Source organism: Littorina saxatilis, linkage group LG3, assembly GCF_037325665.1.
Source record: "Littorina saxatilis isolate snail1 linkage group LG3, US_GU_Lsax_2.0, whole genome shotgun sequence".
NCBI lineage: Eukaryota > Metazoa > Mollusca > Gastropoda > Littorinimorpha > Littorinidae > Littorina > Littorina saxatilis.
In genome coordinates, this window is record NC_090247.1 from 57,141,489 (window position 1) to 57,169,374 (window position 27,886).

Genomic DNA, 27,886 nt, shown 5'->3' on the forward strand with positions numbered 1-27,886 from the left:
CCACCCCCCCCACACACACACACACACACACTCACACACACATTAAGACCCCCGAATGTAAGACTACCTCCCTTTTTAGACGTAACTATGTTTCCTACGATTTTCTGTTCATAACCTCTGTAAATTTGTAAAGACTCTCTCCATTTTAGGAACTGATTTTCTCAGATTTTGGGAGATCCTTAAATATGGGTTCCATTTGTCGCGATTTATTTCTAAAGGGAAGAAATCAAGGGGTGCTGTTCAAAGCGTTGTGCAATCAAGATAAAGAGAAAGGTAGTTGCAACAATAGTTATAGGGAATTCACACACACACACACACACACACACGCACACACACACGCACGCACGTACGCACGAATTCACGCACGAATTCACGCTCGTACGCACGCACGCACGCATACACACACACACACACACACACACACACACACACACACACACACACCGGATTAAGAAATTTTCTTTTAGTGGATCACAAGAATTTTCATTTTCAATACTTCAGTATTAATTTTAAATTATACAAACATGAACATGTCTACAGTGTTAAACATTTACTGACAGGTGGTGCCAGCGGCGGTGGAAGGGGGGATGGTTCACCCTCAAGAGCTGGGTGAGGGTGCTCAACAACAGCAAGAACCGGCCATGGAAGAAAGCAAACTGGTTCCTGTCATTCCCGTGGTGGAGGGAGGTGCAGAACCTGTACCAGAAGTTGCTGTTGGTAAGAATAGAATAAACTATAGACCAGACTAGACTAGACTAGACTAGACTAGACTAAACTAGACTAGACTAGACTAGACTAGAATAGAATAGAATAGAATAGATTGGAATGGAATACAATAGAATGTAATGATAATAATCTAAACAACAAAATGACTGTAGGTGAGATGAACAAATTCAAAAAACAAAAGAATTCTGTGGAACCTGCACCTGAAGTTGATAGAATAGAATAGAATATAATAGAATGAAATACAATATAATATAATAATAGTAATAATCTAAACATTAAAATAACTGTAGGTGAGATGAACAAATTCAAAAAACAAAAGAATTCTGTGGAACCTGCACCTAAAGTTGCTAATGGTAAGTACCATAATAGAATAGAATAGAATAGAATAGAATAGAATAGAATAGAATAGAATAGAATAGAATAATAATAATGTAGACAACAAAATGACTATGGGTGAGATGAACAAAGTTTTTAAAAAAATCAAAAAAATCTGTACGCACCAATGCAAGGACAGCACACCCCCAATAATGTCAAATGATCGCCTATGGATTGGAGACTTCTTCAGGACTTACAAAACAAACAAATACAAAGGAAAACAAAAAGCAAACGGAGCACGGAACAAATAAAGGAATGGAAAAGGAGATGGAGGGAAACATAAACGCAAGGAACTCTATAATAATGTGACAGGGGAGGCTACCGCTCCTTTCACAACGGACTCTGCACCCGGGTTGTTGGCCTTTAAAGTCAACACCTGTGGTTTGTAGAGTTCTGTTTGTGATGGGGTCTGGTAGTTTCCGATTGTCTGTATGTTCATGGAAACCTTCGGGTTTGCATAACAGTTTTTATAGGGCTAAGAAATTAGCCCTAACATTTTCAATCCTGTTTGATTGCACTTCGCTTCTCGAGGTGATCGTAGTGTTTCGGCACACGGTTACAATAATAAGTAATTAATGATAAGCAGAATAAGATGATGAAAGTCGCTTGTTCCTTTCAAATGCTGTCTATTCTCTAAGGCGCCATGCGATTCGTTGCAAAAGTCCGCAGTCTCAGGGTGCAAAAGACAGGTCATGTTACGGTTTGTCCTTGGTACAGATTTATGGATCTCTTGTCCAAACACCAGCACCAGTGAAGCTGGCTCCTTAGTGTTGACATGGTGCGCGTGACACCTTCAAAGGTTGAGCCGGTCAGACGCACCAAAGAAAACAACTCTTACAGAAACGCGAAGACGCCCAGCACGCCGCATTCCTCGAAAACGGAGTAATTGCTGCCATAACAGGGAGGGGGCGGGGGGGGGGGGGGGGGGGGGGAGGGGGGTCGCTTAAATGTAAAAACCCACTCGTGCAAAAAACGCGAGTGTGTGTGTGGGAGTTGCTCATACGCTGTTACACGTTTCGTAAAACCCATCAGCGTTCAAAGAAGAAGAAACTTCCTTGGATGTAAACAAATTAGGCCTATTTCAAGGTTCTTTGAAAGTGACAAGATCAGACCTCTTTCAAGGTCATCACGGTAAAATTCTCTCAACTTTTCTGAAAACCCAGCAGCGGCCGAAGAAGAAGAAACTCTCTCGAATGTAATCAAATAATGCCTATTTCAAGGTCCTTTAAAAATTGAAATTAATAATGCCTATTTCAAGGTGATCACATTTTAATTTCTCTCCTCTTTTCAGAAAACCCAGCAGCGGTCGAAGAGGAAGAAGCTTCAGGCGCGAACGCGAACGACAACAGCGTCCCAGCGGCTCAGTTCCCAGTGCTGGAACCAGAGATCCTTACCCCCTTGGCCTTGGGTGCAAATCTTCCCCTCAACAGCCAGAACGCGGACGCCGAGGAGGCCATGCAGGGCCAGGAAGACGCCCAGAGCGACGACGTCGAGAGCTTCCTGAAGGAACTTCACGAGAACAATGCCGCCGCTGAGTCTTCAGGTGAGTCAGTGAAGACATAAGACATAAGACATACGACATACGACATACGACATGAAATATAAGACATAAGATAATTTATAGTGTCCATACAATTGCATAATGGATGGAAAAGTGTGGTTCATCTGCTCTTAAACAACCAAACAATATATATGACAACATTTTTTCTTTGCATTCTTAAAAGCCATATTTTCTGAAATAAAACTATGAACGGCCTTTTCAGCTCTTTTTTGCTTGCATTCTTAAAAGCCATATTTTCTGAAATAACAATACAATGTTACTCAAATAACAGGAAATGAGGAATCCAGACAGGAGGATGAGGCTGCAAAAGAGGAGGGATCAGCTGAGGCGGAGCTGATGCAAGTGGCCAATCAGAATGCGAATAACAAAGAAGGGGAGGTGCTTGATGCAGACTCCGGTGACTACACTCAGAACCTACTGAAATACATCCTTCTTCACGGTGATGATTACGGTGAGCGTCAATAGTCATTTTGATCTTAGATTAATTTTAACTCTGTATGTGGGATCAGTTCCGTTAAGCCTACCTATGCCTATAATGATTAAGGAACACGTTCAAAGATCTGAGACTTCTAAATCAACTTTGCCCCGAAACTATTCCAAATTGAAAATGAGCAGTTAACATGGCTACAAAGTACAAGCTCTTATCGGGAAATCGTAAATTAAAAAAATGTTTGCCTGTCAAACTCTCTGATTTTAAAACAATCCCAGACAAACAAACAAACAAACAAACAAACAAACAAGCAAGCAAGCTCAAGACCACTCAATCTGCAGGCAGATTAAAAAACAAGTCGCGTAAGGCGAAATTACTACATTTAGTCAAGCTGTGGAACTCACAGAATGAAAGTGAACGCACTGCATTTTTTCACAATGACCGTAGTCCGCCGCTCGTGCAAAACGCAGTAAAACTGACGAGACTGTTAAGCGCGGTAGTGGTTTCGCTGTGCTGCATAGCACGCTTTTCTGTACCTCAGAGTCTCTTCGTTTTAACTTTCTGAGCGTATTTTTAATCCAAACATATCATATCATATATGTTTTTGGAATCAGGAACCGACAAGGAATAAGATGAAATTGTTTTTAAATCGATTTCGGAAATTTGATTTTGATCATCATTTTTATATTTTTAATTTTCAGAGCTTGTTTTTAATCCAAATATAACATATCTATATGTTTTTGGAATCAGAAAATAATGAAGAATAAGATAAACGTAAATTTGGATCGTTTTATAAAAACAGATTTTAATTACAATTTTCAGATTTTTAATGACCAAAGTCATTAATTAATCTTTAAGCCACCAAGCTGAAATGCAATACCGAAATCCGGCCTTCGTCGAAGATTGCTTGGCCAAAATTTCAATCAATTTGATTGAAAAATGAGGGTGTTACAAACTTTTACAAAAAGCCGGATATGACGTCATCAAAGACATTTATGAAAAAAAAGAAAAAAATGTCCGGGGATATCATACCCAGGAACTCTCATGTCAAATTTCATAAAGATCGGTCCAGTAGTTTGGTCTGAATCGCTCTACACACACACACGCACACACAGACACACATACACCACGACCCTCGTCTCGATTCCCCCTCACTGTTAAAACATTTAGTCAAAACTTGACTAAATGTAAAAAATATTGAATAGACTTGATGTTCATCCCCCGTTATATCGCATTACTATTTTCAAGCCGACTTGTTGTAGTATCAGCACCAACACTAAACACTTTCTCGGCTCCACAGGTCGTGCCCACGGCCCCGTGAATTACGGCTACCAGTACCCCCGCTCTTACTTCCTCCAACGCCGACGTCGCTCCCTGGCCCGCCGTCGTCTCCACCGTCGGAACGGCAGCGGCAAGCAGCTGGCCCGATCCAAGCGCACCAAGCGAGACCTCTTCGACGACGACCTGTACTACCCCACCAGGCAGGAGATGCCCCAGGAAGACCCCCAGGAAGAGGAACGCCAGGCGGACATGGAGGAGCTCATCGCCTACCTAATGGCCCTCTACCCGTCTCTCTACGAGAACCAGCAGCCACCCCGACAGGACTCCACCTACCCGGGCTACTTCTGGTACGGCAACGGCAACTCCAACGGTGGCTACCCGGCGGCGGAAGAGGGCTACCCTGAGTACACCCCGGAGTGGGAGGAACCCGAGTACCTCGAGGTCCCGGCCGGGTGGGAGCCCAACCAGGTTGAAGCCCCGGCCTGGGAGCCCGCCTTCTACCCCGAAGAGGTGGAGGAGCCAGACTACTACCCGACCCCTGGCAAGCGTCAAATGTTGAGCATGGTTCCCGGGAACCGCAGGAAAAGGTACTTCTACCCCTTCGCCCGCGAGCCCTACACACACTGGGGTGCCTTCGTTCCGTCGCAGGAGAAGCGGGACTATGACGATGCCTACTGGCGGCTAAAGAAGCTGGCCATGGTTCTGGCTGATTCCCGCCAACCGTCATCTTATCTGGATGCCTTGGATGTGAGTCAGCTTTTCTGAGGTTGTTGATTTTAATAAGAGTAAGGCTTTTTGAGATGATTACCTGCCATATGAGATTTCTCCTTGTTACAGAAGTACGGTCTTCTGAGATGACTGCCTGCAATAGGAGTAAGATTCTATGAGATTTCTCCCTGCTGCAGAAGTATGGTTTTCTGAGCTTTCTGCCTGCCATAGCAGTAATGTTTTTTGAGATTTCTGTCTGCCATTGGACTGTCAGGATTTAAACGATTTCTACTTGACCTAAAAGTAAGGTTTTCGGAGATACTTGTTTTTGCAGAGTTTTTTGTGTGTGCAAAATTACCGTCTTCACACGAGTCAGATTTGTAATTAAAACATAATGTTATAAATCATGCGCCTGGGGTGAAAAAACTCAGCTGTTTCTCTGAAAATGAAAACCTCTGTCTTTGATAGGAGTCATGTTCACTGAGATTTAAGCTTTTTTGATGGGATTCAAGTTTCCTCAGTGAGATTCCTTCTTCTCTGCTCTGAAATAAAGAACTTTTGTCTTTTCTCGCTTTGGGGATGTTTGACCGGCTCAAGAATCTAATAACTATATATGTGATGTCTGTTTCTGTTTTGTGTGTGTGGGAGGTTGTTTTGCAACTTGGGCAGAAATTAGTGAACCTTTATTGCAAAACATCAAACTGACGAGAAGGAAAAATCATGGGAAACGTCCAAATGTTTTGCTAGGATTGCACAGGGATTTGCGTTGTTTTGAGTGTAAATATGGATGTCCAATGTCAATGAATCCCCAACATAAGGTGACGGCTGCTTTGGTGGCTATGCCTTCATAAAACACCAAGGAAAACAGAAAGAGTGGCATTTTATTGGTCCGGAGGGCTCAGAGAGAGAGAGAGAGAGAGAGAGAGAGAGAGAGAGAGAGAGAGAGTGAGAGAGAGAGAGAGAGAGAGAGGGAGAGAGAGAGTGAGAGAGAGAGAGGGGGAGGGGAGAGAGAGAGAGAGAGAGAGAGGGGAAGAGAGAGAGAGAGGGGGAGAGAGAGGAAGAGAGAGAGAGAGAGAGAGAGAGAGAGAGAGAGAGAGAGAGAAATTTTGTGGCTGAGGAGGGGAGGGATTTTCCTTCGAGAGAGACTGAGGCGTGGGTTTTTAATGAAAGAGAGTGGGAGCTATTTTACCAAGAGAGAGAGAGAGAGAGACAAAGAGAGAAAGAGAGACAGACAGACAGACAGAGAGAGAGACAGAGAGACAGACAGACAGAGAGAGAGAGACAGAGAGAGTGAGAGACAGAGAGAGAGACTGAGAGAGACTGAGAGTGAAAGAGGACAGACAGACAGACAGACAGACAGACAAAGGGACAGATACAGAGACAAACAGATGCCATGGGAAGGTAAGCCAGAAATCAATAAAGCAAATCATTATCTCTTGCAGGATTACAGGAAGAAGTAAAGCGCTTTTGAGGCGGGTGAAGACTGCTGCACGCAGGCCACACAGCGGAAGTATACAATGATTAAAGAAACAGTGATTTGCTTGTGTGTGCACAAGCCATCACAGGAGAACATGGCGCCGACATAGAAAGAAAAAGCAAGAGAGAGACAGAAACAATAAAAGAAACAAAGTAATCATTCCCTTTAACGTCTTGTCATGTCCAAAGAATTGACTTGTTTCCATATTGTCTTGTCCTTTGTGCCATTGTTGCGAAATGTACATTGCCACCGTACGTAATTGTTATCATCATTACTTTTATATGAAGTTCTTACCCTGTTTGTTTCTGTTTATTTTGTTTTTCAGGTCTCAATTTATACAATGCAATATCGATTTGGGTTTGGATGATTATCAATTTTACTGGGATATTAGCTTTACAAAACAGAGTCAGTCACATTGATTCGCTTCAGCCATTGCAGTGCAATTTTTGCGATGTGAGAAACGTTCATATTATTATTTCTGTACAACTTTGTCAGTGGTTCCATCCCTACAGCATTATGTTGGATGTTATGAAGTAGTTGGTGAATGTATCTTTCATTTGTTATTGTCAGAATAGCTTTTGTTATTAGACCGGCATTATACAATCTTAAGAACAAGAACATCTTCGGAAGATGCAGTACATATATCGGGCACAAAGAGTGAAACAGAACTACGCCGGTTCAGTTAGTCTTTAACGGGACTGACTATTTCTGGCTGGCCGACACCCGGCGACTGTGACAGGTCGAACCGGTTTGGAAAAAATATGCCAACAGTGAACCTGATTTGCATATGCCACATTTCGTTTATTTCGGAGGATATTTTCTATTCAAACACAACATATCTGTATATTTTTGGATTCATGAATTCATAAAGAATACTGGCAATGAAACTTCTTCTGTGTCTGAAATGTCAGTTGCAGTCAGATTGTTAATCATTTAACATGTTAACTTATCAATGTTTAAACTTCGATTAGCAGAAAGACAGTCGCATTCTCCTGACAGGATCAAAGATTGTCTTGACAAAAATATGCTATTGGCAGTGCCGCCTCAGTTTTCTTCGCGGACGGATAGGACGTCATAAAAGATTTTTATCGGGAACAAAAATTGTGCATACATTTTCTTGAAGAATTCATTAATAAAACATCCGCCCAGTAGTTTTCTTGGAGTCACTGCACACACGCTTACACCCTCGGCTCCCTCTCAATCATCAGCCCTATAAGCTAGACTGTCAAAATACAAACATGATTTTAACGCTGTTGCATCAGAAACAGAACATACTTAACAATGCCATAAATATGCCGGTGACGCATCCAGTCGACAAGGTGTTTATATATATATATACATGTATAGTAACTGTAAGGCCGAACAGATTCCAAGAGAATATAAAATATTAAATATATCAGTGGCGTAATCGTTTGTGTAAAGGTAAGCAGTTACGCGTGTGACATATTGGTTGTGCTTATATATCATTAAAGTGGTTTAATGTTGAAAACGTTCCGTGTGTAACTGTTGATGCTTCTCCCACATAAATAATTTTGTGCTTTATTGACGAAAAGTTGTGAACATGTGTTGGCGACATTCCAATAACCTTACAGGTGTCTGTCATAGTTTTTGATTTTTAAGTTTCTCTTCTGGGCTAAAAAGAAAAAAAGAAAAAAAAGGAAAGACTAGTTCTACTGTGCTGGGTAGCGCTGTATACTGTATGGCAGCTCGCTTTCCCCAGTGAGAAAGCACCCCAACTTTCCATGAGGGTAACCTCACAGGACAATATAAAATCGTATCCTTATCACTGACATAACCTCACAAGTCTTCGTGTCAAGACCAGAATGGGCGGTTCTGATGAGGTTATGCCCCCTCTTTCTTTCGGCTGGTAACTGGCGCCACCTCGCGGCACGACCACACGAGAAAGGAAAAAAACTTTCATTGGTCCCAAATAGCATATCGGTTTGGTAACAGTTCGTGTGTAAGTCGTGCATTTTATACAGTAAACAGACAATGGTCGGTTCTGGTGAGGTTATACCCCTTCTTTCTTTCGGCTGGTAACTGGCGCCACCTCGCGGCAAGATCACAGGAGTTGTCTCGCGTTATCACCCCAGAAGCGCTCAGTCCTTCGAAGTACTCCATGATTGTCTTCTTGCCAAGAAGAGTCAAGACCACAGTTACTTTCAATTACTCCATGTCCACTGAATTAATCCCAAATCACTTTGAATCCCATGACACATAATTGGAACATTGTTTGTCTTTTTCTTTATTTCAGACATTTTTTTTGTAAGTTACATCCACTTGTTGTCCCACAATCACTTGGACTAACCTAAGTGCGCTGATCAATAGCAGAAAGATTAACCCACACAAAATAATAATCCAGAAACATGCGCTGTAGCAAATCAGTTGCAGTAAAACAAAAACCTTATTTGGAATCTTTCGCTTGGATTTTCGCCACTGCTGTCTTCAACGTCTTAATTAATCCAAGGCTAACTGCTGTATGGTTGGTGGGATCTACAAATAAAAAATGACGGTTGCTAACCATTTTTAGTAATCCCGGACCCATCATCCTTTACCAGTTCAACCCACACTCTGTTGTCTCTGCTGACAATCCCATTTTGAGTTGTCTCAGAAGATATACGATAAACTCATGCTAAAGGTTTGACAAACAGCCGTATTTTGTGCTGTAAAAGACTAAAACAAGCATTGGTGAAACAGAGACATGCGAAACCAGCAAGTCATTAGGAAAACAGTTAGTCCTCTAGTGTCATTATTTTTTAAAAAATTTTTCTGTATTCAAAAACATTTCAAATTCTACCACATTATAATTCTTTGGACATTTTCTGAACTTAATCTGACAATTGCAGGTTTATTTTTAATCTGATCATTATCCTGAATGCGTTTGAACAAAGCTGTATTTGCAAATGGACTCGCAAAATTAACTAAAACTTAATCTCTGGTTGTTATTATTGTGATATAAATGGTGAATTCCACAAAATAAATTAAATATTGTTTTAAACTACTCTTTGTGTCCGTGTGTGAATGTATGCGTGTTACTTAAAGTGTGTGTGTGAGTGTATATGTTTGTAAGTCTGCAGTTTCAATGTGTGTGTGTGTGTGTGTGTGTGAATGTATTACTGTTTAAAGTGTGTGTGTGTTTGTATGTTTGCAAGTGTGCAGTGTGTGTGTAAGTGTTATTGAAAGTGTGTGTGTTTGTGCGTGTGTGTAAGTGTTATTGAAAGTGTGTGTGTTTGTGCGTGTGTGTAGGTGTGTGAGTGTATGTATGAGTGTGTTTGAGATGAATGACACCATTGTTTCAGGCTTTACCTCGCACGCAAAGCAAAACCAAAACACATCATTGAAACATTTTTTTTCGTTTTCTTTATTTCAGACATTCGTTTGCAAGTTATACCCACTTTTCGCCCTTTGTTAGTGAAATCTGCTGCCTCTCACATAATTATAAAAAACTTGTCGTCATGAACACCATATTGCAATGATGCACGCTAAATATAAAAGCATATCAATCAACGTCAGTATGATAAACACTATAACCCAGTTATTACAAGGATTGTTCAGAATAGTAGCATGGAGGGTCCAAAAGGTCTGTGAATTTCCTGTGCATGCACTTGCTTCAGAGTTGTATTTATTTTCTGGCAGACCATTGCCGCCAGAACACCCATAAAACAAAATGTTTCGGCATTCAGCACAACCACACGCACCCCTGGTTTAGTTAGACAGTACAGTGGAACCCCTTATTAAGACCCCCCAAGTTAAACAGGGGTGGGACTCTCTTGTGAGGAAAAACAAGGAAATCCCTTTTTTCTCGGGAGGGTTCGGGGACATGCTCCCCCGAAATTTTTTGAAACGGTACATTAAAATCTGTGCAATCTGGTGCATTCTGAGACTAAAATTCAACTCGTTTGGATCAGGTAAAAAAAGACGTTCTTCTCACTCCCTCCCCCCCCCCCTCCCCCCAAACCAAACCAAACAAAAAAAACTTTCACACAACAATGGTAACATTGTAATGGTGCATACTAACGTAATCATTAGTTTTCAGTCAGCACAATTTAACTCTCAAGCCTCCAGTGTTCTGTCCCATCTTCACTTCTCTCCATATCATTCAGTCAACAAGTTATAGATACTGTGATGAAATGGAACGCGGAAAAATAGATTACCCCAGCGGAATTCGTAAGTTGTGTCCGCGGATTCGCGGAAAAGTCCCCCCTGTTAAAACTCCCTTCCTTTTAAGACTCTGTTTTTGTCCGACATTCTGTTCATTATCAAAGTAAATGTAACCACATTTTCTTTATACTCCCTCCTCTTTAAGACCTTTCTTTCTTTATTTGGCATTTAATGTCGTTTTCAACCACGAAGGTTATATCATGACGGGGGAAGGGGGGAGATAGGATAGAGCCACTTGTCAATTGTTTCTTGTTCACAAAAGCACTAATAAAAAAATTGCTCCAGGGGCTTGCAACGTAGTACAATATATGACCTTACTGGGAGAATGCAAGTTTCCAGTACAAAGGTCTTAACATTTCTTACATACTGCTTGACTAAAATCTTTACAAACATTGACTATATTCTATACAAGAAACACTTAACAAGGGTAAAAGGAGAAACAGAATCCGTTAGTCGCCTCTTACGACATGCTGGGGAGCATTGGGTAAATTCTTTCTCGTCCCAACCAATATGGGACTCCCCCTAACCCGCGGGGGGCTTCAGGACGTTTGACATCCTGAAAAACACATACTAACTCACTAACTGGTATGCAATTTTGTTTTGGAACTCATACCAGGAAATTAGGTTAAAAAACAAAACATCATTTTCAAAGGTCCACACACAATACCTCTCAGAAGGAATGCGACTGAGAGATTTGTAAACCTTGAGATTTCTCGATCATTTTCAACATGCTAATTTGCAAACATCAAGCATTATCTTGTTTATCTTGAGACTCTGACTCCTCAAGTACATTATAGATAAGTCCAGATGCTCCTGTAAATAATCCATTAAATCAGTATTAAACTAATGATGCAATTACACACTGAAAGTTCACAACACTGAAATTGTGAAAGTAAAACTACACACACCAACAACAATTCAGCATATAAACTATAAGAACAGTGCATGTTTTCATTGCATGATTGTGAGAAAATTAAAAAAAGATTTGGTGGGGTGGGTGCGCGGTGGATTTGGGGGTGTGGGAGGGGGGGGTGTGGGAGGGATAATTCAACATCAGCACAACTTTATTTTAGTTACAATGAAACCCTCATTTTAAGGCGCCCCAAAGTCTGAGAAAATCAAGTCTTGAAAACAAAGGGAGATAAATTTACAGACAGGGGAATGGAAAAACGCAAGGCCTTAAAACACTGCAAGGTGACAAAAATTGAACATGTGCATCAATTCATATGGTGAAAAACAGGTTACTTATGATGAATAATAACATTAATTACTATTTCAAAGAGCACATCACACGCATTTGCAGCCTTATTGATCATTCTACCTAAAACATCATATCTGCGGTGAAAAACAGGTTATTTACGATGAGTAATAAAACTTGCTGATGCAACATAAATGACTGTTTCAAAGAGAACAACACACACACACTTGTAGCCCTATTGACCATTCTACCTACCTCACAAAAAGTACACAGGATAGGACACTTTCACATCAACTAAAAAAGTAAAACAATACTGAGATTTCCTATGTCTTTGGTGAAAACAATTGTGGAAAATTTACAATGAAAGCACCAGAAATTAGGCATGAGTCTAATGACGTAAAAATGATGACCCTCTACTTTACAAAGCAAGGTAGAAATATCATTCGATGGTGTAAAAAGGATGCCCGCCAATTCTCAAAGCAATGTAAACATTATGATCAAATGGTGTTAAAAGGATGATCGTCCACTTCACAAAGCCAGGTAGAGAACCAATGGGCAGTGGTCACTACCCATGACGGCAGGCCGAACAACACTATCACAGAGATTCTTCTTAAATCGCTCCGACATCACAAAGTAGTCCAGGCGCCTGCACACATAGAAATAAAAGAAACATGCATTCATAGAATGGACTAATGAACCGTGATGAATTGAAAGAAATTATACTCATCACCAAACTTCACTGCACTGCAATCAAGTAAATATTAAGTATTTCCTTGCAGTGGAGTGACGTTTTGTGATGAGTTTTGATATTCCTTGCAGTGGAGTGACGTTTTGTGATGAGTTTTGATATTCCTTGCAGTGGAGTGACGTTTTGTGATGAGTTTTTATATTCCTTGCAGTGGAGTGACGTTTTGTGATGAGTTTTGATATTCCTTGCAGTGGAGTGACGTTTTGTGATGAGTTTTGATATTCCTTGCAGTGGAGTGACGTTTTGTGATGAGTTTTATATATTCCTTGCAGTGGAGTGACGTTTTGTGATGAGTTTTTATATTCCTTGCAGTGGAGTGACGTTTTGTGATGAGTTTTGATATTCCTTGCAGTGGAGTGACGTTTTGTGATGAGTTTTGATATTCCTTGCAGTGGAGTGACGTTTTGTGATGAGTTTTGATATTCCTTGCAGTGGAGTGACGTTTTGTGATGAGTTTTGATATTCCTTGCAGTGGAGTGACGTTTTGTGATGAGTTTTGATATTCCTTGCAGTGGAGTGATGTTTTGTGATGAGTTTTGATATTCCTTGCAGTGGAGTGACGTTTTGTGATGAGTTTTGATATTCCTTGCAGTGGAGTGATGTTTTGTGATGAGTTTTATATATTCCTTGCAGTGGAGTGACGTTTTGTGATGAGTTTTGATATTCCTTGCAGTGGAGTGATGTTTTGTGATGAGTTTTGATATTCCTTGCAGTGGAGTGACGTTTTGTGATGAGTTTTGATATTCCTTGCAGTGGAGTGACGTTTTGTGATGAGTTTTGATATTCCTTGCAGTGGAGTGACGTTTTGTGATGAGTTTTGATATTCCTTGCAGTGGAGTGACGTTTTGTGATGAGTTTTGATATTCCTTGCAGTGGAGTGACGTTTTGTGATGAGTTTTATATATTCCTTGCAGTGGAGTGACGTTTTGTGATGAGTTTTTATATTCCTTGCAGTGGAGTGACGTTTTGTGACGAGTTTTGATATTCCTTGCAGTGGAGTGACATTTTGTGATGAGTTTTGATATTCCTTGCAGTGGAGTGACGTTTTGTGATGAGTTTTGATATTCCTTGCAGTGGAGTGACGTTTTGTGATGAGTTTTGATATTCCTTGCAGTGGAGTGACGTTTTGTGATGAGTTTTGATATTCCTTGCAGTGGAGTGACGTTTTGTGATGAGTTTTGATATTCCTTGCAGTGGAGTGATGTTTTGTGATGAGTTTTGATATTCCTTGCAGTGGAGTGACGTTTTGTGATGAGTTTTGATATTCCTTGCAGTGGAGTGACGTTTTGTGATGAGTTTTGATATTCCTTGCAGTGGAGTGACGTTTTGTGATGAGTTTTATATATTCCTTGCAGTGGAGTGACGTTTTGTGATGAGTTTTTATATTCCTTGCAGTGGAGTGACGTTTTGTGACGAGTTTTTATATTCCTTGCAGTGGAGTGACGTTTTGTGATGAGTTTTGATATTCCTTGCAGTGGAGTGACGTTTTGTGATGAGTTTTGATATTCCTTGCAGTGGAGTGACGTTTTGTGATGAGTTTTGATATTCCTTGCAGTGGAGTGACGTTTTGTGATGAGTTTTATATATTCCTTGCAGTGGAGTGACGTTTTGTGATGAGTTTTTATATTCCTTGCAGTGGAGTGACGTTTTGTGACGAGTTTTGATATTCCTTGCAGTGGAGTGACGTTTTGTGATGAGTTTTGATATTCCTTGCAGTGGAGTGACGTTTTGTGATGAGTTTTGATATTCCTTGCAGTGGAGTGACGTTTTGTGATGAGTTTTGATATTCCTTGCAGTGGAGTGACGTTTTGTGATGAGTTTTGATATTCCTTGCAGTGGAGTGACGTTTTGTGATGAGTTTTTATATTCCTTGCAGTGGAGTGACGTTTTGTGATGAGTTTTGATATTCCTTGCAGTGGAGTGACGTTTTGTGATGAGTTTTTATATTCCTTGCAGTGGAGTGACGTTTTGTGATGAGTTTTTATATTCCTTGCAGTGGATTGACGTTTTGATATTCCTTGCAGTGGAGTGACGTTTTGTGATGAGTTTTTATATTCCTTGCAGTGGAGTGACGTTTTGTGATGAGTTTTGATATTCCTTGCAGTGGAGTGACGTTTTGTGATGAGTTTTGATATTCCTTGCAGTGGAGTGACGTTTTGTGATGAGTTTTGATATTCCTTGCAGTGGAGTGACGTTTTGTGATGAGTTTTGATATTCCTTGCAGTGGAGTGACGTTTTGTGATGAGTTTTGATATTCCTTGCAGTGGAGTGACGTTTTGTGATGAGTTTTTATATTCCTTGCAGTGGAGTGACGTTTTGTGATGAGTTTTGATATTCCTTGCAGTGGAGTGACGTTTTGTGATGAGTTTTGATATTCCTTGCAGTGGAGTGACGTTTTGTGATGAGTTTTGATATTCCTTGCAGTGGAGTGACGTTTTGTGATGAGTTTTGATATTCCTTGCAGTGGAGTGACGTTTTGTGATGAGTTTTGATATTCCTTGCAGTGGAGTGACGTTTTGTGATGAGTTTTGATATTCCTTGCAGTGGAGTGACGTTTTGTGATGAGTTTTGATATTCCTTGCAGTGGAGTGACGTTTTGTGATGAGTTTTTATATTCCTTGCAGTGGAGTGACGTTTTGTGATGAGTTTTGATATTCCTTGCAGTGGAGTGACGTTTTGTGATGAGTTTTTATATTCCTTGCAGTGGAGTGACGTTTTGTGATGAGTTTTTATATTCCTTGCAGTGGAGTGACGTTTTGTGATGAGTTTTTATATTCCTTGCAGTGGAGTGACGTTTTGTGATGAGTTTTTATATTCCTTGCAGTGGAGTGACGTTTTGATATTCCTTGCAGTGGAGTGACGTTTTGTGATGAGTTTTTATATTCCTTGCAGGGGAGTGACGTTTTGTGATGAGTTTTGATATTCCTTGCAGTGGAGTGACGTTTTGTGATGAGTTTTTATATTCCTTGCAGTGGAGTGACGTTTTGTGATGAGTTTTTATATTCCTTGCAGTGGAGTGACGTTTTGTGATGAGTTTTTATATTCCTTGCAGTGGAGTGACGTTTTGTGATGAGTTTTTATATTCCTTGCAGTGGAGTGACGTTTTGTGATGAGTTTTGATATTCCTTGCAGTGGAGTGACGTTTTGTGATGAGTTTTGATATTCCTTGCAGTGGAGTGACGTTTTGTGATGAGTTTTGATATTACACGTATTAAAAAAACTATTTGAATATCAGTGCCCTCAATGCGAAATCAACATGCGTGGAAGGGACACAGAATAGGACAGAATTATGATTAGGCCACAAAAAAAAAATTGTCTGTTTAGGGTAACCCGACCGACCCTATCGATTTGGCGCCGACCCAAAAACTTTTTTTGGATTTCAAAAAAGAAAAGAAAAAAAAAGAGGTAAAAATGCTAAAAAGAGACATTTGGCGTTTCTTTCTCTCCCTTTCTCTCTGTTTTATTTATACGTTAGTTTTGAAACATGTATTCATCAAATATAAGAAGTGAATGTTCAGCCAACAAAAAAAACACAAAAAAAACACAAAAAAAACCCTACCTACCTACCGACCCTACTTTTTTTGGTCATGTTACCCTAAACAGACAATTTTTTTTTTTTGGCCTTACTTTAAATCAGCGACAAGAGCTAATACGTCTACTAAATTTCTCTTGACACACTTTTAACGTGCACCAGCTCACACGCATGCACACACAGATCATAGTAATCCTCTGGGAGAAAACAGCTGCCTCACACACTTGTATGAAACATACCTTTAAACTTAACTTATTAACAGCGATCAACGCTGGGACCTATACCTATTTTTTGTTGCTGACTGTGTATAACAAAATTGGAAACCTTTTCAGCTTCATGGGACTTTTAAATGTACAACAAAATTATAAATTTATTTTAAAATGTCAAGTTTCTTACCATCCGATGTTTTTCTCCCTGGCTTGTCTGAAGTTTGACCAAAAGGTGTACACGCCCTCCTTGTCAGGGTACAGCGTGCGGAACGTGTCGATGAAACCGCTCTCGAGCAGCTTGCCGAACTCTGCACGCTCCTCCGGGGTGAAGCCAGCGTTACGTTTGTTCTGCTTCGGGTTAGTCAGATCTGGAAGAGATTCACGAATATGAAGTTAAGTCTTTACCAGCCTTTACTTTAAAAGTTCTTTAACTGATCACAGGTAAGGTAGGACAAGGAAAGTAAATCCAATACATTAGAACCCCCCTTTTAAAAGACCCCCCATTTTAAGACTCCCTCCTTTTTAAGACCTGATTTTCTCAGGTCTTAAAATGGGGGTTCCACTGTATTATATAGAGACTGGTTCAACAAAACTCTCACTTACTCTTGTTGCACATGCCCTGTGCATTTAGAGTGCTTATTTCCCTTTTATCCCCGAGTACGTTAGTACTAGGGTCCAGCAGACTTTAATTGTGTGTCTGTGTGTGTGTGTGTCTCGACTTAACAGCTTATTGCTGGGAAACTACTGGGCGCAGTTCGTTCAAAAGTTGATACACTAACTTGATAATAGGTCCGATTGATCGTATTAAAACTTCATGTTACCTGGGACCTAAATGCGAAATAAACCACAAAAAAACGACTTGGCGGTGGGAGGAATTCGCGGTGCAACAGCCAGCCAGGCAGTCTGATAGAACGGTGCAAGGTCTCGGCAAACCAAGACTATGCCATACTCGTAGCAAAGCCGCCGAATGGTACCGTAAACCAAGAATAGTGACGTAAGAAAATAGAATGTCGTCTTTTGATTTGGAACGTGACGTGTTTTAGAATGGAGATGTGGTAGTGTGTGTGTGTGTGTGTGAGAGAGAGAGAGAGAGGGAGAGAGAGAAGGAGTGAGGGAGAGAGAGTGTGTGTGTGTGTGTGTGTGTGTGTAAATGTCTGAAGAGTACTCGGGTCCAGCGCGAGCGTTTTTTATTCTCAATTGTTCAGGTAGCAGGAGCTGAAATTTGGGTATTTTTGTTCCAATTTTGTGTTTTCAGTTTGGTTTGGTTGTTTGAGTTAGAATTTGGCCCAAATCATCAACACAAACCTAATTTTCAGGAAACATATTGTAATGTTGCCTATCTTTACTGGCTTTCTCACAAAATTAAATTTAATGAAAAATGTCGAAAATCAATTTACGGAATTGCGATATTCTTACTTAATTGTTTTTAGGTCTATCTGCCTCCGTTTTTAAGCTACATCCTTCATATTTTGACACAACCTTGTGTTTACACCATTCTAAAGCTTTTGTCATATCAGATTTTGAAAATCTTTTGTGGTTTTGCTTTACTGGATCTTTGATTATATTTGCGAAATTATTTATATTCATGAAAATCAAATATTCAAACATTCAAAAGTTTTTAAAGTATCAGACTTACGAACAATTTGGTATGACAAAAGCTAGATATATACATGAATGTTCTCTTTGATTGGACCAAGTTTCATGCATATTCTTTGAAAATTAGAGAAACAGTGACACAAAAACCACAACAAACGTGAAATCTTGACAAACGGAACACAGTTGAATACATTGACCAGTCGACATGCTTTGAGGTCCTGCCCTCAGGACGTCGCCTCCGCACTCCCAGATTCCGCACGCTCAGAACCAAGAACAGTTTTATTCCAAAGTCAATTGGCTTTTTAAATACCTAAGTTAATTAAAACTAGTATGTGTGCCGGTGAACATATGCACTGATTTCTGTGATGAATGAGTGTGATAACCCTCGAATGACTAGTCCTGTGATAAATATTGTTCAATGACATATCTAGTCCTGTGATAATGATAGTTTTTAGCGTTAAACTTTTAACCTATTTGGAATCATGTTACTATTCCTGTTAGTGTACATATGCGTGCGCGAGTGTAGTATGCTTCGTATGGTATTTTTATCTGTTGTCTTATTATTTGTTTTGTCTTTTAATGTGCACCACACTGAAATTTCTCTGTATGAGATAATAAAGTATTCGTATTCGTATTCATGCTAAACTCAGTTCACCCAGAAACACACTCAAATAAAACACTTCAGTGATCCATATGCTCAGGGCGCAGCCATTTTGAAACCGTAGTTACTTCCCTTTAGAGTTTTGTCTAATAAGACACTGGTTGTGCAGGGAGGTCATATAATATGACGAATAATATTGCAGTATTATATGGCCACCATGTTGTTTTTTTGACCAGATTTCAGGCACTCTTGGTTTCTTAGATTGCAAATTACCAAAAGACTACATAAAATTGTGCAGAAATATGCAGGGTATAGCTGCAGAAATGATGTTTCTAAATAAAAAGTGTAATCACAATACAGGCAAATCCAGCTAACTCACAAACGGTTAAGTCAAAAATTCGCTTAGCACACAAAGAAATTCTGGTCCGGAATTATCCCTCTTTATCTATGTGTACAAAGTACCCTGAGCTCGAAATAGGATTTCTCTTACGTAAGTCGAAAGACGGATAGCACACAACAGAAAGTCAGTCCCAAAGACAAAGTTTACTCTATATTTACTACAGCAACTCGAAACACGGCGTCTCACACTAGCGCATTGTGTAACCTTATTCCCTTCTTCTCTACACGGACGCCACACCGACTGGTCAGTCGGCATGCAATAAAGTATGAACTGAAGTTAGGAGGGGGCGAGGAGTAAGGAGGGGGCGAGGAGTAAGGAGAATTATCCAACTCCAAGAAAACATTCTGAAAAAGGTGGGGAAGTGGTGACAAGGCAGTGAACGCACTCACCATGCACTGACATCATACGAAAGCAGCCACACAAACACAGCACAGAGGCAGAGGCAGGTGTGCAGATGCTTTGTGAGAATAAGCGTTGAAAACCAGTTTGAATAAAAAAAAAAACAGCAGATAGAGCCGCATGTCATAATCATTCTTCTTGTCTGGCTTTATTTACTGCATGCCGATCTTGTGGCAGTGACTTTTCACTCTTCAGTCGGACTGTACACAAACAGCTCTCACTCTCCCTCACTGACTACCCTAAGCCCTGACAACTGATCCTTGGAAATTGTTTGGAAGAGTACACCTCTCTATTTCTCTCCAATGCTCTTCCTGCTGACTTCAGTGACACCGGACACCCCACTGAGTTTAGCCAGCAACCCCCCCCCCCCCCTCTCTCTCTCTCTCTCTCCCCCCAGCCATGTACTGTTTGGTGCTGTGGCCAGAGAGGTGTCACCTGCACTGTTCACTCAGAGCAAAACTAGTTGACTGTGTCTAACTTTTGACAAAGCAACACAACTGAAGGGTTCACAGATTAGGTAACCGACTCACTGGTCAAGGCTGCAGGGAAACAAGAGTATCTTGTCAATGAAAGAGGTTACACACAGATACGCGATGCTGAGAACGGTGGCCGATTTTTCACTCTCTTTCTCGGAGGGCCTTCATCATTGCAGGGACTGCTGTAAAGAAATGCTTGCTCAGAAACTAACTCTTTTTGCATTGAAACATGCACCAGAACTGGTGGACACCATCGACAATGTCAAACATGAAATCGAAGCAGTTTGCTTGAGGAAACGGTCGTCAGCAACTCAAACTTCTCTGTTTTCTTTTTTTAAGAAAATCTGAGGTGACTTTCTTTGTGGCCCCGCCCCTCCCTCTGTAAGGACCCCCCTCCATAAGGACCGATTTTTGTCAACATTTTCAAGGTCGCTAGAGAGGGGTTCCACTGTACTATGACCAAGTCGAAATTTCGGATAGGACACAATAACAATTCGGTCCCTTCAATTTCGTCTTATCCGGATTTGCCTGTATTGAGCTTAAAAAAACGATTTTTGATCAAAATTCAGCTGATCCTGCTACCTTTAAGCTATCACTCTGCCTCATTTAAAAACTCTTTTTTTAGACATGTTAGGTTACCCTCATGAAAATTCGGGTTTCTCTCTGGTAAAAGTAAGATGTCATGAGATGGTATTACCTTTTTACATGTCACGTATTCATGTTTCCCAAAACATGTTGACTTTTACTGTGAACTTGGCATAATTATTATGTGCACGCAAATAAAGTGGTACATATGCAATAAGGCCACCTGCAACGTAGGGACACGTTCGGCTGGCCCCAAGTGTGTCCTTTTGTCAAAGGTACCAGTTTATATGAAAATCAGACAAGAATACATTTCTAGAAATGTGTAGAAGCACACCACTGTAGACAATCCTTAAAACTTTAAGTAGTCGGACCTGATTTTCTCAGATCTTTGGAAGGCATAATGGGAGGTACCACTGTAGATGGAAAGAACACGTTCTGTTACATTATGGAAACCATCTCTCAACACTTTCTACCCCACCTATGTTGACCAAGTTTTTTTTTAGCCGAGACCAGCTGTGCTGCAGCAGGTCACTCAGAATTGTAGTAACTGTGTAGTAACTGTGTATCAACACGCTGGAATGCAGGCGTTAGATCAACCTTACAGGAAGCGACTGTGTGTCCGGATATATCCGTACCAGGTCAGATAGAGCCATGTGAGTGGGTACGGATATATCCGTACCTGGGAGACAATGAGTTAAGACCCCCCCACCCCCCTAATCAGACCTTACTTTATTTGGATTTTCTGTACATAACATCCTGTAAATTTACCCCCATTTAAAAAAAACCCTCCTTTTCAAGACCCAACTTTCTCAGATTTGTGTAGTTGTTTAAAAGGGGGGGGGGGGGTGTGTGGTTTCCACTGTATTCTAAATCTCTCTGCATCAGAGAAAATATTTACCTATATCAAGGTGTGCAACGTTGAGGTCTCCGCAGAGTATGACAGGCTTCTTTTTGTCCAGGTCTTTCATGTAGGCCATGAAATCCTGGTCCCACTCCTTGGTACGATAGCCAAGACGGACCAGCCCCTGCCCTGAGTTTGGAATATCTGCAAGATGGCCAGGAACAATCAGCATCTGTCAGTACTAGACAGTCTGCAACAATCGTTATCTTTCACAAGACACACAGATCAATGTGCCCGCTTTCACAACACACACAGATCAATGTGCCCGCTTTCACAAGCTGTAACACCCAAGGTCTGTGCTTGAGATTAGGATGAGGGATCAGATATTCGATCTCTCCCCTGTGCTGAAATAATAGGCGATTGAAATATGAATTCCTGAATGCAATCGGTGCCGTTCATTCATTCATCGCTAGGATGGAACCAGCCCAACACTGGTCGCTGGACTAATACATCATCAAATCTGCCAGTCATGTCTAACATCCTTTTTGAAATAAAGCCTTGTTTCGGTCCCACAGGCCTTTGCTTTCACCTCTGGAGAAGATCTAATTTTCTTCTGAAGTGTTAACCATATAGTCTGAGTATTCTTTACTACATGGTACTTCTTTTCTGCTTTAAAAAAACTCATTCAGATACTCACATGCAGTAACAAGGTAGAACTTTTCATATTCAGCTGTGATGACTCGGCCCTCTGTATCATGTTTCTCAATGCCTGAAATATGAAAAAAACATCAATGAAGAACTACCGGTATATGAATTATCCCCCTGGAGAGAAAGAGGACAAGTACGAACAGAAGTGGTTGAATTTGAACCAATTGGCAGGGTTCGGTTTACTAGTGCAACCTGCACCATTGGCACAATAAATCTAAAAATGTCCCATTACAATTGCCTTCAGCGCGTCAAAGGGCGCACTGAGATCACTTACCACTGCGCCAACGTATGCACACTTTGCATTGGAGTACAGCTTTCGGAATTAAGCAAAGCAAAAGTGCGCGCCAAGCCGAGATTGTGTAACAAGCTGTGATTGGCTGTTTAAATATGTATCGTGCATTGTATGCAGCCAATCCAGTAAATTTTCTCGCTTGACAAACCTGCAAGCCTCTTCTGTCATTTTTATATTTAGTCAAGTTTTGACTAAATATTTTAACATCGAGGGGGAATCGAAACGAGGGTCATGGTGTATGTACGTGTGTGTGTCTGTCTGTCTGTCTGTGTGTGTGTGTGTGTAAAGCGATTCAGACTAAACTACTGGACCGATCTTTATGAAATTTGACATGAGAGTTCCTGGGTATGAAATCCCCGAACGTTTTTTTCATTTTTTATATTTAGTCAAGTTTTGACTAAATATTTTAACGTAGAGGGGGGAATCGAGACGAGGGTCGTGGTGTATGTGTGTGTGTGTGTGTGTGTGTCTGTCTGTGTGTGTGTGTAGAGCGATTCAGACTAAACTACTGGACCGATCTTTATGAAATTTGACATGAGAGTTCCTGGGTATGAAATCCCCGAACGTTTTTTTCATTTTTTTGATAAATGTCTTTGATGACGTCATATCCGGCTTTTCGTGAAAGTTGAGGCGGCACTGTCACGCCCTCATTTTTCAACCAAATTGGTTCAAATTTTGGTCAAGTAATCTTCGACGAAGCCCGGGGTTCGGTATTGCATTTCAGCTTGGTGGCTTAAAAATTAATTAATGACTTTGGTCATTAAAAATCGGAAAATTGTAAAAAAAAATAACAATTTATAAAACGCTCCAAATTTACGTTTATCTTATTCTCCATCATTTGCTGATTCAAAAAACATATAAATATGTTATATTCGGATTAAAAACAAGCTCTGAAAATTAAATATATAAAAATTATTATCAAAATTAAATTGTCCAAATCAATTTAAAAACACTTTCATCTTATTCCTTGTCGGTTCCTGATTCCAAAAACATATAGATATGATATGTTTGGATTAAAAACACGCTCAGAAAGTTAAAACAAAGAGAGGTACAGAAAAGCGTGCTATCCTTCTTAGCGCAACTACTACCCCGCTCTTCTTGTCAATTTCACTGCCTTTGCCATGAGCGGTGGCCTGACGATGCTACGAGTAAAATGGCATTGCGTTCAGTTTCATTCTGTGAGTTCGACAGCTACTTGACTAAATATTGTATTTTCGCCTTACGCGACTTGTTTGATAAATGTCTTTGATGACGTCATATCCGGCTTTTCGTGAAAGTTGAGGCGGCACTGTCACGCCCTCATTTTTCAACCAAATTGGTTCAAATTTTGGTCAAGTAATCTTCGACGAAGCCCGGACTTCGGTATTGCATTTCAGCTTGGTGGCTTAAAAATTAATTAATGACTTTGGTCATTAAAAATCTGAAAATTGTAAAAAAAAATTAAAAATTTATAAAACGATCCAAATTTACGTTTATCTTATTCTCCATCATTTGCTGATTCCAAAAACATATAAATATGTTATATTCGGATTAAAAACAAGCTCTGAAAATTAAATATATAAAAATTATCATCAAAATTAAATTGTCGAAATCAATTTCAAAACACTTTCATCTTATTCCTTGTCGGTTCCTGATTCCAAAAACATATAGATATGATATGTTTGGATTAAAAACACGCTCAGAAAGTTAAAACAAAGAGAGGTACAGAAAAGCGTGCTATCCTTCTTAGCGCAACTACTACCCCGCTCTTCTTGTCAATTTCACTGCCTTTGCCATTAGCGGTGGACTGACGATGCTACGAGTATACGGTCTTGCTGAAAAATGGCATTGCGTTCAGTTTCATTCTGTGAGTTCGACAGCTACTTAACTAAATATTGTATTTTCGCCTTACGCGACTTGTTTGAACTACTACAGCCATCTGACGATCAGTGACCATAAGGACGCTTTAGAAATTAGATGAGCAAAGGGAGTTAAAACCAGAAGCTTTTGTCAAGGAGGGAGAGGCAGTCAGTGTGGCACTGACGGGAATTTTAGGGGGGCTTTGCTAAGAAAACATGCCGTTTCTGATACTGCTGCTAACCCATTTGGGTGTGCCTCACATTGAACATTTGAAATGAAGTCTTTTCTCTGACCGTGAAAAAAAACCAAAACCACACACACACAAAGATAACACAATATTGCGGCTAATTCTCAAATCACAACATATTGCACAATTTTGCATCTTTGACTCTTTTTGCCTATGACTATGTCCCATCGGAATTTGTGAGGGGGACAAATGTCCCATTGACTTTTTCTCCCAGGCTGAACCCTAAATTGGGGAAGGTTAAGATATCTTCTGTCTCTTGTAATTGATCCTGCATGTACACCACAACAGATCTGTCCAGTATATTTTACATGGAATAAAACTCTTTCTACGTGGGCACATACCAAAACTCAACAGCTTGGCATATATGTGACCCTCCACCACAAAATGAGTCGCATGTCACCTCGCGCGGTTCTGTGCTAGGCTAAATGTAAGCCCGGGGAGTGTCTGGTAACAGTGTGAGGGTCACCTTAGTCACAGGCTTATAACTGAAACAGTTTTCCCTCTTTTCTAAAACGGGTTTCACCACTGGATAGAGCATAAAAAACTCTTTAGGAAAATGTAAAAATATGAGAATCATGCAAAGGTGACATGCGACTCATTTCGTGCTGGAGGGTCACATATATATGTCAAGTTCAATCAAAACACAACACGATATATACAACTAATACAATTTGTCTCAAATGAAAAGGAAAATACTCATCAAAACTTGCAAACAAACATATACAAGAGACTAATACTCACAACAAGCACACATGCACAAATACACAAACACACACCAGGTTAAGTACTCATAGAGAATAATGTTTAGGACAGAGCTAATCGGCGACAAAATGTTGTTTGAAAAGGTGTGTCTTGAGGTTGGTTTTGAAGGAGGGGAGCGACTGACTGTTTCGGACATTGTAGGGCAGTTCATTCCAGATGATGGGACTAAAGTGGGGAAAACTGCGGAAGCCATGTTGCTTACGTTTGTACTGGACAAGTTTGAAGCGCTGAGCATGAGTGCAGATTGATATCTGAGTGTCACTTTTACTGTTTCAAAATGAATTCAGCAAAAACCAAAAAGTTACTGCTCTGCACAAAAAACAGCCATATTTGTAGATTTTTGGTATGTGTCCAAAATAAATCATGCTCGTAAGTTATTCCATTCAAAAGCCTTGACAGTTTAATAAGACAGCCTACCAAGAAGGAATGTGCGTTTAAAATTGTGTGTGCATTTGATTTCACAGCCAAGCTAGTCGATATTCATGAAATGATACAAGGGAGAAAACTCTGACCAATGCCATATTTGACGGAGATGGGTTCAGTCTTGGTGTACAAGCCAGTCCCTGCGTAGCCCTCCTTTTGAGCAGACGACCAGTAGGCCTTGTACCCGTCCACATTCAACTCCTTGGGCAGCTTGTTTTGTGAACACTTTGTCTCCTGGATGCAAAGAATGTCTGGCTTTTCTTGGGACAGGTAGGACAAGCCATCTTTCTGCAACAGTGAAGAGGTGTCATAGTAATAATTGCACAAAATATGAACATTGATGATTTGTGTATACTATATAAACTTTTAACAACAGGCGTTCTTAAACCGAAAACAGTGCACTGGATTTATCATATATTTCATTTAGAGCATTTTCAACCTTACCTTATGAACCAATCGCAAACATGATGACTGCAAAAATACTAAAATAGAGTACGCTTCACTTCCAGCTAAATCATCCTTGAACAGACTTAACGCATTCAACAAACATGTTCCCCCGTAGCATGGCTGCCAACCTTATGACTATGAAATTCCTGTGGGGGTACAGGGGCTGCAGAAGGCCCTTGTCTGCCTTGTCGATAATATTTTAAGTCATAGTTTGTCTTATACTGCAGTAAAAACCTCACTTTAGCCTTTGGAGTTTGATTTTTTTTCTTTTTTCGGCAGCATTTTTAGAAGGCTAAAAGTAAAACCGAAAAGAAGCACAACTTCTTTTCCGTACATGCGCACATCGACTTGGCTGGTTTTGCTAAACCAGAGCGTCTGTTCACCAGTTTTGTCCCCCAAAAAGTGGCTGCTTTCACAAATTCTTTTAGAAAATGCCCTTTTCAGGAAAATCAAACAAATTTGGGGATTTTGTGACGGATTTCAAACATCGGGAGATTCATGAAAAAGACGGGAGGGTTGGCAGCCATGTGATATATCCTAGGCACTCTGCTTAGTTAATGTCCTATAATCTACAATGCAGTTTGAGAATTGAAGGCACACAATGACACATTCAATAGCGTTTTTCCAGAATACAACATAAACAACTTAACAAGCAATCACTGCATATTTCATCTCAAACGAAAAGCCCTGCAAAAATGTCTCTTACGTTCATCCAGGCTCGGACGCCATTGACGTTCCATGATGCAATTTTGAAGTTCCAGGCCCTCTCATCTTCCGTCTTAGAAGTAGAGGAGAAGTCCATAGATTTCAGTCCGTCGGAAACTTTCTTGGCCAGCTTTGGGGGAGGTTCTGTGGTTGACGACGCTCCATTTTCACCTGTGTCTTCTTCCTGAGAGTGAGAAGAGAATTATATAGGTTCAAAGCAATCATAGTTTATTTAAATTTTACTCTTTAAGTAACTTAACTGATTGACACTCTAATTAACTATACATGTCCATGTGAAAAAATCATACATATTTCTTCGTGCTAAATATCCCCATGGAATTACCTTTGTTTGTTCGATAGCTGCAGTATCTTCTTTTGCAGTGGCTTTGGGCTTGGCTGCCTGAAAAACAAATCAATCAAGTTATCTCAGGAAAAGACAAGGAATACAAGCGCCATTGCCTGTTAGAACATGCCAATATTTAGACAAGACAGAGACACAGAGAGAATATCACCGTATGTTTCTGGATAAGAGCACTGGGGAGGGGGAGATAGGGAGGGTGTGTGTGTATGTGTGTGTTGGGGGGGGGGGTTAGAGAGAGAAAGGGACAGAGAAAAACAAAACAAAAAACTTACGGCTGCCTTCCTTTTGGGTGGCATGGCGTACTGTCTGATGACAAGTTTTGCGTCACTTAAATACAGAAATTGCCGATTGCAACCGACTGCGCAAGCTGATGATATAGATCGACAGAAACTCGCAAGCATGAGCACAAGCCACTTCAGCAAAAGCAGACAACAACAAAGCCGCGAAATGCCGGCTTGGGTTTGTTACAAAACATGGATCCCATTTTATTTTCCTTTTTTAAAATAGAAAGAGTCGGTATTTTAATTTGATTTAAACAGAAACTTAGTATTAAAACCTTTTTGAATAATTTGTAATGCAAATATACAAGTTTAGGCTTATAAATAGTTATACAAAAAAAGTAAAGTCAGTCCTAGTTTTTGGTATATACCTTGGTGAGGCCCTGTCAGGGTCACATGACGATTGTTTTGCTGCTAAATTTTGCTTCGCGGAGTGAGGCCCTGTATGGGTATACCAGTTGTGATCTTACAACCGCTTCAACTGATTCTGGCAATGAGACAGTTATGTTTGTTTGTTTTG

General features: G+C 40.4%; 2 protein-coding genes across 2 annotated transcripts in view; one reads left to right on the forward strand and one right to left on the reverse strand.

The window, feature by feature from the left end:
• Positions 1 to 9,559, forward strand: part of LOC138962749 (uncharacterized) — a 95,883-nt gene extending 86,324 nt beyond the window's left edge. Inside the window, exons 4-8 of the mRNA XM_070334698.1 lie at positions 561 to 717; positions 2,393 to 2,644; positions 2,934 to 3,113; positions 4,393 to 5,120; positions 6,524 to 9,559. Of these exons, the coding sequence (XP_070190799.1) occupies positions 561 to 717; positions 2,393 to 2,644; positions 2,934 to 3,113; positions 4,393 to 5,120; positions 6,524 to 6,541 (1,335 nt within the window). The 3' untranslated portion in view covers positions 6,542 to 9,559. The remainder of the gene's footprint in view (positions 1 to 560; positions 718 to 2,392; positions 2,645 to 2,933; positions 3,114 to 4,392; positions 5,121 to 6,523) is intronic.
• A 955-nt stretch (positions 9,560 to 10,514) lies between these two features.
• LOC138962759 (exodeoxyribonuclease-like) lies at positions 10,515 to 27,551 on the reverse strand. The gene is made up of 8 exons (XM_070334709.1): positions 27,361 to 27,551; positions 27,071 to 27,127; positions 26,729 to 26,911; positions 25,665 to 25,863; positions 22,002 to 22,073; positions 21,362 to 21,508; positions 16,594 to 16,774; positions 10,515 to 12,563 (listed from the first exon to the last, which is right to left on the reverse strand). Exons 1-8 carry the CDS (start codon positions 27,487 to 27,489, stop codon positions 12,446 to 12,448), a joined length of 1,086 nt encoding a protein of 361 aa, XP_070190810.1. The 5' UTR covers positions 27,490 to 27,551; the 3' UTR covers positions 10,515 to 12,445.
• Positions 27,552 to 27,886: the final 335 nt, after the last annotated feature.